The sequence below is a fragment of the Diuraphis noxia genome, unplaced genomic scaffold (genome assembly GCF_037042655.1).
Source record: "Diuraphis noxia isolate RWA-SAM2 unplaced genomic scaffold, SU_Dnox_SAM2 contig0004, whole genome shotgun sequence".
Lineage (NCBI taxonomy): Eukaryota > Metazoa > Arthropoda > Insecta > Hemiptera > Aphididae > Diuraphis > Diuraphis noxia.
The window spans coordinates 7,689,507-7,709,487 of record NW_028301714.1 but is presented as its reverse complement, the minus strand read 5'-3'; the positions used below and the strand labels follow the sequence as shown (position 1 = coordinate 7,709,487).

The window sequence follows — 19,981 nt, the reverse complement described above, 5'->3', positions numbered from 1 at the left end:
CTACATCTAAGAAGAAATTGACATTCACCAGGAATTTCGGCGAATGTGACATTCACCAAATGTCGTCATTCACCTTAACATTATACAATTTAATAATTTACTTCATGATAATGTCGCGATAGAAAATAAAAATAATAAAACGCATTTTTGGACATTAAATACCTATATTAATTATAAAAATATTGCAATATCGTTTTGGTGCTTTAGTACTACCGTGGCACTTTAACTTGTATTTGATGGATGGTCATTTTTCTTATTTGGATAATTCGCCGAACTCGTAAGAAATCGCTTATTGATAAATTGTTCAAGGGACAAAGCACCGTTAAACAGACGATTAAGTGAAACTCGAAATGGTTGTGATATTTATAGCTTAAAAGACCCGAATAGCCGAAACTGTCGACTATCGGAATCGATTAATTCAACAATGTTCACGAGACCATTAAGTATAAAACATTAATTACAATTCACGAGTGCACGTCATCATCGTCTGTTTATTTTTAAAAATATTTGTCCAGATTTTTGGGGAAGTTTGATAAATATGCCATGTTTCTTCCGTTTACATTGAAATTGTTATAAATAGATAAACAAATAATAACTATCTAGGTTTCTCCCATTGCGAAAAAAAGATCATTAATGCACGTATAATAAAATATATCCAATGTTATTTCTATTTGTTATTGCGATTATTTAGGTGGCATCAAGTATTAGTCATCATTATTAATACCAATTTATTATTATTATTCATCGGCAATTGTTGTTTGTTTACACAGGCTGGCGAGATTTGATGTTTTTCGTATGTTATAAAATCATTTGGGCCACTCTAGTTGTAGCTAATTTTCTTGACAAGTCTAGGGTCCAGCACTGATAACCGTAATTAATGTTTCATACACTACGGGAAATTATTTTGTTACGATAATCGATGGGAGATTTAACTGTGTGATTGGTGGCCCTGAAAAGGGCCTTTTTAGATGGGTTATACAGTTGGAGACTGCTTATTTGGAGCTGGTGTATTTGGTCACTGCCTTGGTGCCTTCACTGACGGCGTGCTTGGCCAATTCACCGGGCAACAAAAGTCTGACGGCAGTTTGGATTTCCCGGCTGGTAATGGTCGAACGCTTGTTGTAGTGGGCCAGACGACTGGATTCGGCGGCGATGCGCTCGAACAGATCGTTGACGAAACTGTTCATGATGCTCATGGCTTTGGACGACACACCGGTGTCGGGATGTACTTGTTTCAACACTTTGTAGATGTAGATGGCGTACGATTCTTTCCTCTTGGGCTTGCGCTTTTTGTCGGACTTGGCGATGTTCTTTTGTGCCTTGCCGGACGATTTCTTCATTGCTTTACCCGCGGATTTTCCTCCTGGAGCCATTTCGAATGATATTGTAAGTTTACTCGTGTGGACGACTGTACCGTTGAGAACTAAATGATAAACTGTACGCGATAACGGTGAGTATATATTCCCAAAACCCAAGCGATAACTCGTTTGTTTATTGGTCAATATAGTACAACGATGAACGGTATAAGTAGGATCGTCGACTTAGCCACAATAACTAAAAACGGTAGTTTATCCACGAGTATGTTTCACGATTATGCCGAATGAAAACCACATGGTTTGGTAGCGAATGTCGACCAGACGTTGTGATGGAGCATCGTCATACCGTTTGTTCCTCTGTCCAATCACAGAGTTGTCATTCACATTTTGTACTATATATACCGAAATGTCGGGGGTTTTACACATCAGTATTGTTTAGTAACGAGTTTTGACCTAACGATAGACTACCACCAACCACAATCATGAGCGGACGCGGTAAAGCAGGAAAATCCAAGGGAGGCAAATCCAAGACCAGGTCGTCACGTGCCGGACTCCAGTTCCCGGTGGGTCGTATCCATCGTCTGTTGAGAAAAGGAAACTACGCTGAACGTGTCGGAGCCGGAGCACCGGTATATCTGGCCGCCGTCATGGAGTACTTGGCGGCTGAAGTTTTGGAGTTGGCCGGTAATGCCGCCCGTGACAACAAGAAGTCTCGTATCATCCCCAGACATTTGCAATTGGCCATCAGAAACGACGAGGAGTTGAACAAATTGTTGTCCGGAGTTACCATCGCTCAAGGCGGTGTGTTGCCCAACATCCAAGCCGTTCTTTTGCCCAAGAAGACCGAGAAGAAAGCCTAATTCTCTCAGTTATCTGATACCGCCGAACACTATATTGAAAACGGCCCTTTTCAGGGCCACCAAAAATTAAAAAAAAAAATCTTCCATTCGGCGATAGATGAATTTTATTGCCATGATGCCGTGAACAACGAGTATTCCAAACCGGAAATTCATTAGAATAATTCAATCACAATACACACTCACACACACTGTGATCGTCGACCACTAATTATCACTTGATTGCCAATCTTTCAACGAGAAAAACCGGTGACAGCAAATTGTTCACCGATTACCGACCGGCAGGCTAAACAATAATAAAACTGTTGTCCGTTACGAATTCGTGTAGTGTATCCGTGAAACTTGTTCAGAGATTTTAAAAATTGAAAATAATAATGTGAAGGGAATTCTGTTACTTTTCAACTGAAGGAAGCACTACATTCAATCATACATCATGCATTCCGATCCGAAAAATTCCACAAACTTTAGTTGACCGGTTAGCATGTTTCATTTTCATCATCAAATATTAACATTGCCATCGGAATTGTAATCGAAGAACGTTCACCGATGGTAACTTTTGAATCCGAATTTCCATTAGATCCATTTCTACGAGATAAACGAAGAGACAATCTTTTCGGTAATCTAAAAGACCAGTCGAGGCGAAGAACCGACAATTGTTCGAGATATACGGATTTTATAACCATTTGGAAATAAATTTGTTTTCGATTATATAACCCCCATTCGACTGACTTGATAACCGACAATTGTATTGCAAGATTATAAAAGGTTTAATTGATGCGATATTCAATTAAATCGAATTACTATACTGTACTCGTGTCGATTATTCTTATAAATTGTTCTTGAATAGTTCATTATCTAAGATAAGAGGATTTTCAAAATAAACTCAGACCAGTTGTGACACTTTAAATTCCCATGGTTGCCATTTTATTCGATCGAGACCCGGTTACGGCAAGATTTTCAATTAAATATGGACAATATACAACTATCGTTTCAATGTAATTGAAATATTGTAAACATAGTCAATTTAAAACATACGAACAATATTCCAAGAACAACATTATATTACGTTAATGACGTATTAATCTTATCGTACGTAATATTATTCAGGGATTTAAAATTCGATAGTACAAAAAACTAAAAGAGCGCATTTGGGAGATATAATCGTTACTTTTTTTTCTAGTTTTGAGAAATATTGTGATAGCGTTCAAATTAAAATATCTAATCTTGTTATAGAACTGCCGCCTGGGACTCACTTTTTCGCTATGCCATTCGTTCCGTGAACGCACTATTAATAACCTATGGGGGTCTTTGTCTAACGATTTATATTTAGAATGTTTTTTTTTTCCCCATCATTCCGATCCTTGTTATCAATAGTGGGTAATACCCGCATAGATTTCTATTAATAATATAGTTGATGCCGTATTATATTACAGTATACGCTTTTTGTATTTTCAAGAAACATCGCAGACACAGATATTTCAATTCCATAACCAAACGGAGTAAAAGAAAATGTATGAACACGACTACATTTCCAGGTCTTTAAAGGCTCCGATTTAAATACTCAAGCCCACCCCCATGGAACGCGTGATTTTGAAAACTGTACAATACAGCGTTGATATCATATTTACCATAAACGAAACAATTGGCAAACCTCAGTGGTTACACTGGCAGTCCCAGGGTTAATTAGCAGGCATATATATCTGAACTGGTTATTAACAACTAAGAGTATTGGATTATAGACGGTATATGGTGGCCCTGAAAAGGGCCTTTTTAAGGTGTTATGAATTTCACAAGTAAAAAAATTACGTCGGTTCTTAACCTCCGAAACCGTACAGAGTACGGCCTTGTCGTTTAAGAGCGTACACGACGTCCATGGCGGTGACGGTCTTTCTCTTGGCGTGCTCGGTGTATGTGACTGCGTCGCGGATCACGTTTTCCAGGAACACTTTCAGGACACCGCGGGTTTCTTCGTAAATCAAACCGGATATACGTTTGACACCACCTCGGCGGGCTAACCGACGGATGGCAGGCTTGGTGATTCCCTGGATGTTATCGCGGAGCACTTTGCGATGACGTTTGGCGCCTCCTTTTCCCAAACCTTTTCCTCCTTTGCCTCGTCCTGTCATTTTGAATCGTGGAACTAGTAGTCGACTTGTTCTGGATGCGAACTGAACGTTGACTGATACCGTACCTCAGGACGGCGTCTCTTTTAAGCGTTCTTCACGAAACAACCACCACCAATCGGAACCACGGCCGGTTATCCCCCCGCTACCTGCCCAATCGTTAAACACGGACCAATGAGGACGACGTATACGGTATCGATTTGCGTATATATACGGGTTGGCAGTGCGTTCGTACCGCATCAGTCGTCTGATATTTACGTTTTTCAGCACAACTCAGTGTATCCCGATACTGTAGAGCAGCGCAATGGCACGTACCAAGCAGACAGCCCGTAAGTCGACCGGCGGAAAGGCGCCCAGGAAACAGTTGGCCACCAAAGCCGCACGTAAGAGTGCACCCGCCACCGGAGGAGTGAAGAAACCACATCGTTATCGTCCGGGAACCGTCGCCCTCCGTGAAATCCGTCGTTACCAGAAGAGCACGGAACTGTTGATCCGCAAATTGCCATTCCAACGTCTGGTACGTGAGATCGCCCAGGACTTCAAGACCGACCTGCGTTTCCAGAGCTCGGCCGTTATGGCGTTGCAAGAAGCTAGCGAGGCCTACTTGGTCGGTCTTTTCGAAGACACCAACTTGTGCGCCATCCACGCCAAGCGTGTCACGATCATGCCAAAGGATATCCAATTGGCCCGTCGTATCCGCGGCGAACGTGCCTAAATTCAATTATTAATAGCCAATAATAGTTGTTTCCATACCTTAAAAAGGCCCTTTTCAGGGCCACCAATATTTTTACCTACACTTTTGCTGGTCGTGTAATAAAAATGTTGCTGTAACCGGTATTCGGTAAAACCATATGCAACGCACCAAGTGGGTTAATATGTTTGCATCCCATTTGTTTAGATTTCTTAAGAAATTTAATGTTGGCAGCCCAGGGGCTCTGTCGGATGGCGCATTTATTAGAAATTGTTTTCTTTATGCATTCGCAGTTGATAAACAGGAAGACCAAATAATCTAACATCAATGTAATACACGTTATAGTGTGATCAATGTGTAACGTTTTTTTTTTTTTTTTTTATCAAATAATATATACGTGTTATTAATTGTTACACAATATATAAAATTAAAAAAGCACAACAATAATAATTAGTATTCTAAAGGTCGAATCTTAAGCGGGAACGGTAGTTACAGTTTTTTACAAACGATTAAATTGAATATATATTTTGAACCCGAGAGTAGTCCGACCATTTAATTTGGGTGAAAAGTGCAATTCGACTATCCAGGAACGATTTTAGGTACAGAATATGTAGCGATGAAAATGGTCCGACCGTCGGAGGACACGAAAGCTTCCAGGATAAAAGGGCGATGGGGGCCATCAGCACGTTCAGTTCAAAAAAATATAAAAAATTTTATAAGTTTATTCGTTTTATCATATTGACAGAACATTGAACTTTAAATTAAAAACAATATCATATTCGGAACGTTCTGAGTATATTGGGTTATATTGGTATCATGGTTTACTGTTGGAAAAAAATAGTGGCCCAGAATAGTGTTCATAAAAAATTGTTGTTGGAAAATAATCAAATCAGACATGTTTTGTTTGTATTTCCTTTTCTAAAAAAAAAAAAACATGAAACAATAATAATGCATTAGATTCTTATAAAAACCGAGTGTCGTCGAATTGGACCATCCTATGCACAATAACACGGATAAAAAGAAAATAACGAAAACATCTGTCGTTCGGTTATGTAAGAATTATACTGAGATTGCCGTTTCTATTATGGTATGATTAGTGCACGTGAATTACTACCTACAATGGATATCGTTAATATTATTAATAGCCGTTCGTGCGGGTTAAACCGTCGATAACAAGAAATCGGAAAAAAAACATTCTAAAAATAACTAACCAATTAAAAATCCCAGAGCATAATATTGAAAATACTGAGTAAAAAAGTGTGTCCGATCACATAGAAAATGTAAATAAACCGCCGGTTGATTCGGTCATGGCTTGCGTTTGCTATCAAGCGTCTACATTATATTTTTCTACGACCACCAGTTACGGAAAGTCATACCACGCGGCCAGCTTGGCTAACCGTGTTGGAGTAGGCCGTGGCCCGGTCTGTTGGTTGTTGGTTTGCGATTAGATTACCAGCTAACGATATTACTCTGGAATATGATCAACACTCAAATGTTTTATTAATTTAATTTATACTTTTAATCTACGAGTTGTTTTTAGAATGTTTTTTCAATTTCTTGCTATCGACGGTAATACCGGCACAATGGCTTTTAATAACATTAATATATCTACCGTATTTGGTATATATTTAATATATTAGTATATATTATTACGGTTATTACAAATATAGTTTTACAAAAGTTGACTGATCGATTTCGAGTAGAGGAATTGAAATAAGTTTTCAGATATCCAATGTCACTATCGCGTCCCATCGGTATGAATGACAAAATATTGGCACATTTCGGTTAAAATAACTGTCCGTTTGCGATCCCGTTAAAATAAATAACCAATTTGTTATTGTTTCGATTAGGAGTTGGATTCCAAACAATAATTTGTTTTTAAACATTTTAAAAATTACCATTAAGGTACGTACTTTCAAATAATAGACGCCGTACAATATCATAAATTATTATCAGCTACTATACGTAAAAATAACGTATACTTGCTATGTGCATTTAAAATTGAGTATCGACCTTAATCCCGGAACAACGTGTTATTATAATTATTTATTCAAAATCATTAAGTCGGTTACGATTAATACGAGATTTATCGATAAAGTCTGGTTCGTAAAAGTTTTAAAGGTAGAAACCGGCAGGTAACGTCGCACCGTAGCGGAGTCCTAAAACCCTCATTTTCGAAAAGCTGCTGTTCATCTGGAAATCGATCGATTGTAAATCTCCAAACGCTACGATCTCGGTAAACTCGTGGAGAATTCGTCTAAAATATTTTTGACAGTTTTCAACAAGTTCCAATCATACGGAATACTTTCTTATATGGTCTACGAAAACCCCGTTGGAAGCGTGGAAATGACGGCCTGTGGTGGTTTCGTGTTACAGTGTGTCGATACAAAAATCACCGGCGATCGTTGAGAATTTAGTTGGCTTTCAAAAAAGATCAAAATCACATTTTTACAACCATTTCCCGTTGAGATATTGTAATAAACGATTGTACAACCATAGCCCGGAGAACGACGAGAATCGCTATGGTTTAATAGTCGGTACGGCGCACAGTATATATGTACAAATGTTCAAACTCACTCGGCATCACTGAAGTTAACAGTTGAATTTTTACCAGTACAACACGTAGTCCTCGACATGACAGACACCGTCACAACAACTCCGGCTCCAGTAGCCGCGTCGCCGGCCGCGAAGAAGTCACCTGCCAAGAAGAAGTTGGCCGCTAAAGCCGCGAAGCCCGCTGCATCTCATCCGACCACATCCGTGATGGTTACGTCGGCCATTAAAGAGCTCAAGGAGAAGAAAGGTTCGTCATTGCCAGCCATCAAAAAATACTTGGCTGCCAACTACAAAGTCGATCCCGCAAAGTTGGCGCCATTCATCAGAAAGTTTTTGAAAGCCGCCGTCGCCAACGGTACCGTCGTTCAGACAAAAGGCACCGGCGCTTCAGGTCACTTCAAATTGCCTGTCACTGAGGTTAAGCCGAAAAAGGCTGTTATAGCCAAAAAGAAGAAATCCATCGTCAAAAAAGTAAAAACCGCTGGAACACCGAAGAAGAAGAAGCTAGCGACCGCCAAGAAACCAGCGACCGGCGAACCCGCGGCCAAAAAAGCGAAAAAAGCAACTGCCGCCAAACCTAAGGCGACTACACCGAAGAAGGCTCCAGCCAAAGCGAAAAAGCCAGCTGCTGCCAAACCCAAATCGAAAAAAACTCCAACAAAGAAAACCGCAGCCCCCAAAAAGAAGTAAAGGAAAAATATTTCATTCCCCTCTGTAAAACGGTCCTTTTCAGGACCACCAATTTTATTACACAATTATTGCCAAGTATCATTAAAAAATGGGTACTTTTTTTTCAAGTACGGATGCGATTTTAAATTTAATGTTGTTTCCTTATGAGAATATGATAACACGATTGTTAGAAAATGATTCTTGAAAACCAAATTAACATAATAATATGTGCGATAATTTTTAGTAACATTTCATATTATGTAAAAATCTAGTAACATTATAAATTTTAATTGATGAATAACAATTTATTATGTTTTCAATTTTTTATCTATCAAAAACGTGTTATCATTTTCTGTTTAGAATTCAGGTATTTTTAGTCTTTCCTGTAATTTTAGACTTAATAAAAATAAAAAAAAATGTTTTATTAAATACTATTACTAACTCCCACTATGTATCATTTACATGAATTAATGAAAATTAAACAAAATATGTTCGTTACAACTAATTTGACGAATATAATATGGAAGAAAAAAATTTTTAAATGCCTCTTTAACAAAATTTTTGTTGAAATGAAATTGTTTAAACTTACTAAAATCATAAAAACAAGTGATAGACTCATGAGTGGCGCTCGGAATAAATGAACTTAAAACCATACAAATATGTTCTAAAAAATAGTCGAAAATGTCCTTACAAATACCATTTGTATATATTTTTTTTTATACAAATGGGTATTTTCATTTAGAATTATACATATTTATTATTTATCAAATTGGAAAAATTGACTTGTTGCTGTTATGATGTTGACACGCATATGTTTTGGGACAATTGCATTCATTAAAAACACATATCAATAAAAATAAACAATAATATACAGTAAAATATAATATATTAATAAATACGCTAAATTTGTATAGTATGCGTATTAAACAAAATATATGCATTAAAAACCATAGAAATTACCCAATAACGCTAAAAAAAAAGCGCTAAATTAAATTGTTAGCTTTGAAACACTCGTTACTTGAAACAAATTATGTACTTTTTTTATTTACGCATTTGTATTTATGTTATTTTTTTGTTCATTTTTGAGTAAATTATACTATCTTGATAAAACTAGAACATCTATGGATAATTTTATCACTGTTCTTTAACTTTGAAGAAACATCAGGATCAACTTAATTACGAAACAAATATAGATTAAAGTCGATTTGATTAAGATCCAAGGATGGAGACCGTTAGTTTTGAAACCATTCTTTGCTCAGCAGATCTAGTTTACCTCTGTTTATAGTGTGGGGCAATTATCTGGGGTGTTGGGTGTGTAATTCACAGGGACCACCGCATTTGGGGGCCCCACCTCCCGATACATTTTAAATAATCTTCAGTAACAGCTGAATTGGATGAAAAATAATATTTTTTAGTTATAATAATTAGGCATATGGACTGTTCTTCATTCTTATTGGTAAGTAAGAGCCTCAGTCTGGACATTAGCACATAGGACTCTTATTATCAAGTTGCGCCATTAGCTCCGTTAGTTTAAAAATTAGAGTGAATCGACCTATTATTAAAATTGATGTTTAGAACATCAATATCTGTGTTTGTATGTGGGTTTTATAATTACGATAGTTCAATTTTGTAGCAAGTTATTGAATAGATTACAGCTAATTTAAGAACTTGACGTTACCAATATTATGTTTAGAGTTTCATAGTTGCTTATCTCAATTGTAGATACACCGAAGCGTGTCCAACTGCTGTAGGAACTGTAGGTATTTGATGAAAAAGTCCATAAACCATAATATCAACGATGGTCTATTATACCACAGGATTCCCGGTGTTTTAATTGAATTTTACACCGGTCTAACCAAGCGAATTTCTAGCTATATTCCTATTAGAGATATTTCTGTAAAAAAATAGTATAAATGTATCAAACAATCGTCAATCATTATTTTGAAACATGAATCCCACAACATGAGCGAAGTGTAATTTATTATTAAAAATAACTATTAAATAATTATTTATAAATTTATAATCAAACGAATATGTACGATATATTGATGTGAAGAGTAGGTAGTAGAATAAAAGAACAAATTATTGAACCATATTCCGCTCCTGAAAATGTCGTGAAATGAGTCTCGTGATTAAACATTTAGTGGTAACAGGCTGCGCTGTGGTCGTAAAGATTGCTGCCATGTTCATAATTCATGATGGTTATTCCTGCACAACAATTATTAATATATCAAGAACAATAATTGTCATTTAAGTTTTTGTTCAACATTGATGCTAAAATCGTATTTACGAATACATATTATTCAGGTCTATAATTATGTCCAATCGTAATAACTGCTTTAATTTTCTATAACCAAAATGCTCGGGAATTTTTAGTTGATTAGTTATTTTTAGAATGTTTGTTTTTTTCCGAATTCTTGTTATCGACGGTTATTCCCACACGACATAATATATTAATAATATCAAAATCAATAGTATACTTAATACACCACAATAGAAACAATTATTTTAGTATATTATTTCTTAAATAGTTGTTTTATTTATTTATTAATTTTTTGATCTGAATTGTTGTGTGTTCATTATGCTGAATTTCAGAGCCGTCAATTTATATTTTACCATCAAGCAATTACAACAATATGTTTCAATAATACATATTTTATTGCAATGGTTATCAATTTACTATACAGGTTCGGTGATTTCCCACTTTTTAAGTATCGCCAATTATTTACGATATAAATGGCATCAGGACGTTACGAATACTCATTATTATTGTCGTGTTTTTTAGTTTTATATGTATTACTATGATGATGATAATGATAATAGTAATAATAATAATAATAATAATAATAATAATAATAATAATAATAATAATAATGATAATAATGATCAATTCTAATATACAATAAAATTCTAATGACAGTATTGTTAGGAACATATTATGTGAGGTGTACTAATAATTAATACATATGACAGAGAAAAAAATTAAACATTATTTAATGTACAACATACATGTATACTTGTTAGAAATTAAAAATTTGACAATATATTAAACAATTAACTAACTTAATATTAAACTTTATAGTTAAGTAATAATCTAAAACTAGCAATTTAAAGAACTAAGAGTTATATTTAAAATGTATCGGGAGGTGGGGCCCCCAAATGCGGTGGTCCCTGTGAATTACACACCCAACACCCCAGATAATTGCCCCACACTATAAACAGAGGTAAACTAGATCTGCTGAGCAAAGAATGGTTTCAAAACTAACGGTCTCCATCCTTGGATCTTAATCAAATCGACTTTAATCTATATTTGTTTCGTAATTAAGTTGATCCTGATGTTTCTTCAAAGTTAAAGAACAGTGATAAAATTATCCATAGATGTTCTAGTTTTATCAAGATAGTATAATTTACTCAAAAATGAACAAAAAAATAACATAAATACAAATGCGTAAATAAAAAAAGTACATAATTTGTTTCAAGTAACGAGTGTTTCAAAGCTAACAATTTAATTTAGCGCTTTTTTTTTAGCGTTATTGGGTAATTTCTATGGTTTTTAATGCATATATTTTGTTTAATACGCATACTATACAAATTTAGCGTATTTATTAATATATTATATTTTACTGTATATTATTGTTTATTTTTATTGATATGTGTTTTTAATGAATGCAATTGTCCCAAAACATATGCGTGTCAACATCATAACAGCAACAAGTCAATTTTTCCAATTTGATAAATAATAAATATGTATAATTCTAAATGAAAATACCCATTTGTATAAAAAAAAATATATACAAATGGTATTTGTAAGGACATTTTCGACTATTTTTTAGAACATATTTGTATGGTTTTAAGTTCATTTATTCCGAGCGCCACTCATGAGTCTATCACTTGTTTTTATGATTTTAGTAAGTTTAAACAATTTCATTTCAACAAAAATTTTGTTAAAGAGGCATTTAAAAATTTTTTTCTTCCATATTATATTCGTCAAATTAGTTGTAACGAACATATTTTGTTTAATTTTCATTAATTCATGTAAATGATACATAGTGGGAGTTAGTAATAGTATTTAATAAAACATTTTTTTTTATTTTTATTAAGTCTAAAATTACAGGAAAGACTAAAAATACCTGAATTCTAAACAGAAAATGATAACACGTTTTTGATAGATAAAAAATTGAAAACATAATAAATTGTTATTCATCAATTAAAATTTATAATGTTACTAGATTTTTACATAATATGAAATGTTACTAAAAATTATCGCACATATTATTATGTTAATTTGGTTTTCAAGAATCATTTTCTAACAATCGTGTTATCATATTCTCATAAGGAAACAACATTAAATTTAAAATCGCATCCGTACTTGAAAAAAAAGTACCCATTTTTTAATGATACTTGGCAATAATTGTGTAATAAAATTGGTGGTCCTGAAAAGGACCGTTTTACAGAGGGGAATGAAATATTTTTCCTTTACTTCTTTTTGGGGGCTGCGGTTTTCTTTGTTGGAGTTTTTTTCGATTTGGGTTTGGCAGCAGCTGGCTTTTTCGCTTTGGCTGGAGCCTTCTTCGGTGTAGTCGCCTTAGGTTTGGCGGCAGTTGCTTTTTTCGCTTTTTTGGCCGCGGGTTCGCCGGTCGCTGGTTTCTTGGCGGTCGCTAGCTTCTTCTTCTTCGGTGTTCCAGCGGTTTTTACTTTTTTGACGATGGATTTCTTCTTTTTGGCTATAACAGCCTTTTTCGGCTTAACCTCAGTGACAGGCAATTTGAAGTGACCTGAAGCGCCGGTGCCTTTTGTCTGAACGACGGTACCGTTGGCGACGGCGGCTTTCAAAAACTTTCTGATGAATGGCGCCAACTTTGCGGGATCGACTTTGTAGTTGGCAGCCAAGTATTTTTTGATGGCTGGCAATGACGAACCTTTCTTCTCCTTGAGCTCTTTAATGGCCGACGTAACCATCACGGATGTGGTCGGATGAGATGCAGCGGGCTTCGCGGCTTTAGCGGCCAACTTCTTCTTGGCAGGTGACTTCTTCGCGGCCGGCGACGCGGCTACTGGAGCCGGAGTTGTTGTGACGGTGTCTGTCATGTCGAGGACTACGTGTTGTACTGGTAAAAATTCAACTGTTAACTTCAGTGATGCCGAGTGAGTTTGAACATTTGTACATATATACTGTGCGCCGTACCGACTATTAAACCATAGCGATTCTCGTCGTTCTCCGGGCTATGGTTGTACAATCGTTTATTACAATATCTCAACGGGAAATGGTTGTAAAAATGTGATTTTGATCTTTTTTGAAAGCCAACTAAATTCTCAACGATCGCCGGTGATTTTTGTATCGACACACTGTAACACGAAACCACCACAGGCCGTCATTTCCACGCTTCCAACGGGGTTTTCGTAGACCATATAAGAAAGTATTCCGTATGATTGGAACTTGTTGAAAACTGTCAAAAATATTTTAGACGAATTCTCCACGAGTTTACCGAGATCGTAGCGTTTGGAGATTTACAATCGATCGATTTCCAGATGAACAGCAGCTTTTCGAAAATGAGGGTTTTAGGACTCCGCTACGGTGCGACGTTACCTGCCGGTTTCTACCTTTAAAACTTTTACGAACCAGACTTTATCGATAAATCTCGTATTAATCGTAACCGACTTAATGATTTTGAATAAATAATTATAATAACACGTTGTTCCGGGATTAAGGTCGATACTCAATTTTAAATGCACATAGCAAGTATACGTTATTTTTACGTATAGTAGCTGATAATAATTTATGATATTGTACGGCGTCTATTATTTGAAAGTACGTACCTTAATGGTAATTTTTAAAATGTTTAAAAACAAATTATTGTTTGGAATCCAACTCCTAATCGAAACAATAACAAATTGGTTATTTATTTTAACGGGATCGCAAACGGACAGTTATTTTAACCGAAATGTGCCAATATTTTGTCATTCATACCGATGGGACGCGATAGTGACATTGGATATCTGAAAACTTATTTCAATTCCTCTACTCGAAATCGATCAGTCAACTTTTGTAAAACTATATTTGTAATAACCGTAATAATATATACTAATATATTAAATATATACCAAATACGGTAGATATATTAATGTTATTAAAAGCCATTGTGCCGGTATTACCGTCGATAGCAAGAAATTGAAAAAACATTCTAAAAACAACTCGTAGATTAAAAGTATAAATTAAATTAATAAAACATTTGAGTGTTGATCATATTCCAGAGTAATATCGTTAGCTGGTAATCTAATCGCAAACCAACAACCAACAGACCGGGCCACGGCCTACTCCAACACGGTTAGCCAAGCTGGCCGCGTGGTATGACTTTCCGTAACTGGTGGTCGTAGAAAAATATAATGTAGACGCTTGATAGCAAACGCAAGCCATGACCGAATCAACCGGCGGTTTATTTACATTTTCTATGTGATCGGACACACTTTTTTACTCAGTATTTTCAATATTATGCTCTGGGATTTTTAATTGGTTAGTTATTTTTAGAATGTTTTTTTTCCGATTTCTTGTTATCGACGGTTTAACCCGCACGAACGGCTATTAATAATATTAACGATATCCATTGTAGGTAGTAATTCACGTGCACTAATCATACCATAATAGAAACGGCAATCTCAGTATAATTCTTACATAACCGAACGACAGATGTTTTCGTTATTTTCTTTTTATCCGTGTTATTGTGCATAGGATGGTCCAATTCGACGACACTCGGTTTTTATAAGAATCTAATGCATTATTATTGTTTCATGTTTTTTTTTTTTTAGAAAAGGAAATACAAACAAAACATGTCTGATTTGATTATTTTCCAACAACAATTTTTTATGAACACTATTCTGGGCCACTATTTTTTTCCAACAGTAAACCATGATACCAATATAACCCAATATACTCAGAACGTTCCGAATATGATATTGTTTTTAATTTAAAGTTCAATGTTCTGTCAATATGATAAAACGAATAAACTTATAAAATTTTTTATATTTTTTTGAACTGAACGTGCTGATGGCCCCCATCGCCCTTTTATCCTGGAAGCTTTCGTGTCCTCCGACGGTCGGACCATTTTCATCGCTACATATTCTGTACCTAAAATCGTTCCTGGATAGTCGAATTGCACTTTTCACCCAAATTAAATGGTCGGACTACTCTCGGGTTCAAAATATATATTCAATTTAATCGTTTGTAAAAAACTGTAACTACCGTTCCCGCTTAAGATTCGACCTTTAGAATACTAATTATTATTGTTGTGCTTTTTTAATTTTATATATTGTGTAACAATTAATAACACGTATATATTATTTGATAAAAAAAAAAAAAAAAAACGTTACACATTGATCACACTATAACGTGTATTACATTGATGTTAGATTATTTGGTCTTCCTGTTTATCAACTGCGAATGCATAAAGAAAACAATTTCTAATAAATGCGCCATCCGACAGAGCCCCTGGGCTGCCAACATTAAATTTCTTAAGAAATCTAAACAAATGGGATGCAAACATATTAACCCACTTGGCGCGTTGCATATGGTTTTACCGAATACCGGTTACAGCAACATTTTTATTACACGACCAGCAAAAGTGTAGGTAAAAATATTGGTGGCCCTGAAAAGGGCCTTTTTAAGGTATGGAAACAACTATTATTGGCTATTAATAATTGAATTTAGGCACGTTCGCCGCGGATACGACGGGCCAATTGGATATCCTTTGGCATGATCGTGACACGCTTGGCGTGGATGGCGCACAAGTTGGTGTCTTCGAAAAGACCGACCAAGTAGGCCTCGCTAGCTTCTTGCAACGCCATAACGGCCGAGCTCTGGAAACGCAGGTCGGTCTTGAAGTCCTGGGCGATCTCACGTACCAGACGTTGGAATGGCAATTTGCGGATCAACAGTTCCGTGCTCTTCTGGTAACGACGGATTTCACGGAGGGCGACGGTTCCCGGACGATAACGATGTGGTTTCTTCACTCCTCCGGTGGCGGGTGCACTCTTACGTGCGGCTTTGGTGGCCAACTGTTTCCTGGGCGCCTTTCCGCCGGTCGACTTACGGGCTGTCTGCTTGGTACGTGCCATTGCGCTGCTCTACAGTATCGGGATACACTGAGTTGTGCTGAAAAACGTAAATATCAGACGACTGATGCGGTACGAACGCACTGCCAACCCGTATATATACGCAAATCGATACCGTATACGTCGTCCTCATTGGTCCGTGTTTAACGATTGGGCAGGTAGCGGGGGGATAACCGGCCGTGGTTCCGATTGGTGGTGGTTGTTTCGTGAAGAACGCTTAAAAGAGACGCCGTCCTGAGGTACGGTATCAGTCAACGTTCAGTTCGCATCCAGAACAAGTCGACTACTAGTTCCACGATTCAAAATGACAGGACGAGGCAAAGGAGGAAAAGGTTTGGGAAAAGGAGGCGCCAAACGTCATCGCAAAGTGCTCCGCGATAACATCCAGGGAATCACCAAGCCTGCCATCCGTCGGTTAGCCCGCCGAGGTGGTGTCAAACGTATATCCGGTTTGATTTACGAAGAAACCCGCGGTGTCCTGAAAGTGTTCCTGGAAAACGTGATCCGCGACGCAGTCACATACACCGAGCACGCCAAGAGAAAGACCGTCACCGCCATGGACGTCGTGTACGCTCTTAAACGACAAGGCCGTACTCTGTACGGTTTCGGAGGTTAAGAACCGACGTAATTTTTTTACTTGTGAAATTCATAACACCTTAAAAAGGCCCTTTTCAGGGCCACCATATACCGTCTATAATCCAATACTCTTAGTTGTTAATAACCAGTTCAGATATATATGCCTGCTAATTAACCCTGGGACTGCCAGTGTAACCACTGAGGTTTGCCAATTGTTTCGTTTATGGTAAATATGATATCAACGCTGTATTGTACAGTTTTCAAAATCACGCGTTCCATGGGGGTGGGCTTGAGTATTTAAATCGGAGCCTTTAAAGACCTGGAAATGTAGTCGTGTTCATACATTTTCTTTTACTCCGTTTGGTTATGGAATTGAAATATCTGTGTCTGCGATGTTTCTTGAAAATACAAAAAGCGTATACTGTAATATAATACGGCATCAACTATATTATTAATAGAAATCTATGCGGGTATTACCCACTATTGATAACAAGGATCGGAATGATGGGGAAAAAAAAAACATTCTAAATATAAATCGTTAGACAAAGACCCCCATAGGTTATTAATAGTGCGTTCACGGAACGAATGGCATAGCGAAAAAGTGAGTCCCAGGCGGCAGTTCTATAACAAGATTAGATATTTTAATTTGAACGCTATCACAATATTTCTCAAAACTAGAAAAAAAAGTAACGATTATATCTCCCAAATGCGCTCTTTTAGTTTTTTGTACTATCGAATTTTAAATCCCTGAATAATATTACGTACGATAAGATTAATACGTCATTAACGTAATATAATGTTGTTCTTGGAATATTGTTCGTATGTTTTAAATTGACTATGTTTACAATATTTCAATTACATTGAAACGATAGTTGTATATTGTCCATATTTAATTGAAAATCTTGCCGTAACCGGGTCTCGATCGAATAAAATGGCAACCATGGGAATTTAAAGTGTCACAACTGGTCTGAGTTTATTTTGAAAATCCTCTTATCTTAGATAATGAACTATTCAAGAACAATTTATAAGAATAATCGACACGAGTACAGTATAGTAATTCGATTTAATTGAATATCGCATCAATTAAACCTTTTATAATCTTGCAATACAATTGTCGGTTATCAAGTCAGTCGAATGGGGGTTATATAATCGAAAACAAATTTATTTCCAAATGGTTATAAAATCCGTATATCTCGAACAATTGTCGGTTCTTCGCCTCGACTGGTCTTTTAGATTACCGAAAAGATTGTCTCTTCGTTTATCTCGTAGAAATGGATCTAATGGAAATTCGGATTCAAAAGTTACCATCGGTGAACGTTCTTCGATTACAATTCCGATGGCAATGTTAATATTTGATGATGAAAATGAAACATGCTAACCGGTCAACTAAAGTTTGTGGAATTTTTCGGATCGGAATGCATGATGTATGATTGAATGTAGTGCTTCCTTCAGTTGAAAAGTAACAGAATTCCCTTCACATTATTATTTTCAATTTTTAAAATCTCTGAACAAGTTTCACGGATACACTACACGAATTCGTAACGGACAACAGTTTTATTATTGTTTAGCCTGCCGGTCGGTAATCGGTGAACAATTTGCTGTCACCGGTTTTTCTCGTTGAAAGATTGGCAATCAAGTGATAATTAGTGGTCGACGATCACAGTGTGTGTGAGTGTGTATTGTGATTGAATTATTCTAATGAATTTCCGGTTTGGAATACTCGTTGTTCACGGCATCATGGCAATAAAATTCATCTATCGCCGAATGGAAGATTTTTTTTTTTAATTTTTGGTGGCCCTGAAAAGGGCCGTTTTCAATATAGTGTTCGGCGGTATCAGATAACTGAGAGAATTAGGCTTTCTTCTCGGTCTTCTTGGGCAAAAGAACGGCTTGGATGTTGGGCAACACACCGCCTTGAGCGATGGTAACTCCGGACAACAATTTGTTCAACTCCTCGTCGTTTCTGATGGCCAATTGCAAATGTCTGGGGATGATACGAGACTTCTTGTTGTCACGGGCGGCATTACCGGCCAACTCCAAAACTTCAGCCGCCAAGTACTCCATGACGGCGGCCAGATATACCGGTGCTCCGGCTCCGACACGTTCAGCGTAGTTTCCTTTTCTCAACAGACGATGGATACGACCCACCGGGAACTGGAGTCCGGCACGTGACGACCTGGTCTTGGATTTGCCTCCCTTGGATTTTCCTGCTTTACCGCGTCCGCTCATGATTGTGGTTGGTGGTAGTCTATCGTTAGGTCAAAACTCGTTACTAAACAATACTGATGTGTAAAACCCCCGACATTTCGGTATATATAGTACAAAATGTGAATGACAACTCTGTGATTGGACAGAGGAACAAACGGTATGACGATGCTCCATCACAACGTCTGGTCGACATTCGCTACCAAACCATGTGGTTTTCATTCGGCATAATCGTGAAACATACTCGTGGATAAACTACCGTTTTTAGTTATTGTGGCTAAGTCGACGATCCTACTTATACCGTTCATCGTTGTACTATATTGACCAATAAACAAACGAGTTATCGCTTGGGTTTTGGGAATATATACTCACCGTTATCGCGTACAGTTTATCATTTAGTTCTCAACGGTACAGTCGTCCACACGAGTAAACTTACAATATCATTCGAAATGGCTCCAGGAGGAAAATCCGCGGGTAAAGCAATGAAGAAATCGTCCGGCAAGGCACAAAAGAACATCGCCAAGTCCGACAAAAAGCGCAAGCCCAAGAGGAAAGAATCGTACGCCATCTACATCTACAAAGTGTTGAAACAAGTACATCCCGACACCGGTGTGTCGTCCAAAGCCATGAGCATCATGAACAGTTTCGTCAACGATCTGTTCGAGCGCATCGCCGCCGAATCCAGTCGTCTGGCCCACTACAACAAGCGTTCGACCATTACCAGCCGGGAAATCCAAACTGCCGTCAGACTTTTGTTGCCCGGTGAATTGGCCAAGCACGCCGTCAGTGAAGGCACCAAGGCAGTGACCAAATACACCAGCTCCAAATAAGCAGTCTCCAACTGTATAACCCATCTAAAAAGGCCCTTTTCAGGGCCACCAA

General features: G+C 37.1%; 10 protein-coding genes across 10 annotated transcripts; 5 read left to right on the top strand and 5 right to left on the bottom strand.

Moving 5' to 3' along the window:
- Window positions 1-940: 940 nt before the first annotated feature.
- LOC149055624 (histone H2B) lies at window positions 941-1,413 on the bottom strand. Its single transcript, XM_089226219.1, has one exon. The coding sequence runs from the start codon at window positions 1,371-1,373 to the stop codon at window positions 993-995; it is 381 nt and encodes a 126-aa protein (XP_089082345.1). The 5' UTR covers window positions 1,374-1,413; the 3' UTR covers window positions 941-992.
- A 350-nt stretch (window positions 1,414-1,763) lies between these two features.
- LOC149055623 (histone H2A-like) lies at window positions 1,764-2,254 on the top strand. Its single transcript, XM_089226361.1, has one exon. It carries the CDS (start codon window positions 1,799-1,801, stop codon window positions 2,174-2,176), a length of 378 nt encoding a protein of 125 aa, XP_089082487.1. The 5' UTR covers window positions 1,764-1,798; the 3' UTR covers window positions 2,177-2,254.
- A 1,666-nt stretch (window positions 2,255-3,920) lies between these two features.
- On the bottom strand, window positions 3,921-4,343 carry LOC149055622 (histone H4). Its single transcript, XM_089227471.1, has one exon. The coding sequence runs from the start codon at window positions 4,297-4,299 to the stop codon at window positions 3,988-3,990; it is 312 nt and encodes a 103-aa protein (XP_089083597.1). The 5' UTR covers window positions 4,300-4,343; the 3' UTR covers window positions 3,921-3,987.
- A 186-nt stretch (window positions 4,344-4,529) lies between these two features.
- LOC149055621 (histone H3) lies at window positions 4,530-5,078 on the top strand. Its single transcript, XM_089227470.1, has one exon. It carries the CDS (start codon window positions 4,601-4,603, stop codon window positions 5,009-5,011), a length of 411 nt encoding a protein of 136 aa, XP_089083596.1. The 5' UTR covers window positions 4,530-4,600; the 3' UTR covers window positions 5,012-5,078.
- Window positions 5,079-7,579: 2,501 nt separating this feature from the next.
- LOC149055620 (histone H1-like) lies at window positions 7,580-9,328 on the top strand. The gene has a single exon (XM_089227613.1). The coding sequence runs from the start codon at window positions 7,622-7,624 to the stop codon at window positions 8,231-8,233; it is 612 nt and encodes a 203-aa protein (XP_089083739.1). The 5' UTR covers window positions 7,580-7,621; the 3' UTR covers window positions 8,234-9,328.
- Window positions 9,329-11,593: 2,265 nt separating this feature from the next.
- LOC149055619 (histone H1-like) lies at window positions 11,594-13,342 on the bottom strand. Its single transcript, XM_089227616.1, has one exon. The coding sequence runs from the start codon at window positions 13,298-13,300 to the stop codon at window positions 12,689-12,691; it is 612 nt and encodes a 203-aa protein (XP_089083742.1). The 5' UTR covers window positions 13,301-13,342; the 3' UTR covers window positions 11,594-12,688.
- A 2,501-nt stretch (window positions 13,343-15,843) lies between these two features.
- Window positions 15,844-16,372, bottom strand: LOC149055618 (histone H3). Its single transcript, XM_089225973.1, has one exon. It carries the CDS (start codon window positions 16,319-16,321, stop codon window positions 15,911-15,913), a length of 411 nt encoding a protein of 136 aa, XP_089082099.1. The 5' UTR covers window positions 16,322-16,372; the 3' UTR covers window positions 15,844-15,910.
- A 206-nt stretch (window positions 16,373-16,578) lies between these two features.
- LOC149055617 (histone H4) lies at window positions 16,579-17,001 on the top strand. The gene has a single exon (XM_089227690.1). It carries the CDS (start codon window positions 16,623-16,625, stop codon window positions 16,932-16,934), a length of 312 nt encoding a protein of 103 aa, XP_089083816.1. The 5' UTR covers window positions 16,579-16,622; the 3' UTR covers window positions 16,935-17,001.
- Window positions 17,002-18,667: 1,666 nt separating this feature from the next.
- LOC149055616 (histone H2A-like) lies at window positions 18,668-19,158 on the bottom strand. Its single transcript, XM_089227688.1, has one exon. It carries the CDS (start codon window positions 19,121-19,123, stop codon window positions 18,746-18,748), a length of 378 nt encoding a protein of 125 aa, XP_089083814.1. The 5' UTR covers window positions 19,124-19,158; the 3' UTR covers window positions 18,668-18,745.
- A 350-nt stretch (window positions 19,159-19,508) lies between these two features.
- On the top strand, window positions 19,509-19,981 carry LOC149055615 (histone H2B). The gene has a single exon (XM_089227687.1). It carries the CDS (start codon window positions 19,549-19,551, stop codon window positions 19,927-19,929), a length of 381 nt encoding a protein of 126 aa, XP_089083813.1. The 5' UTR covers window positions 19,509-19,548; the 3' UTR covers window positions 19,930-19,981.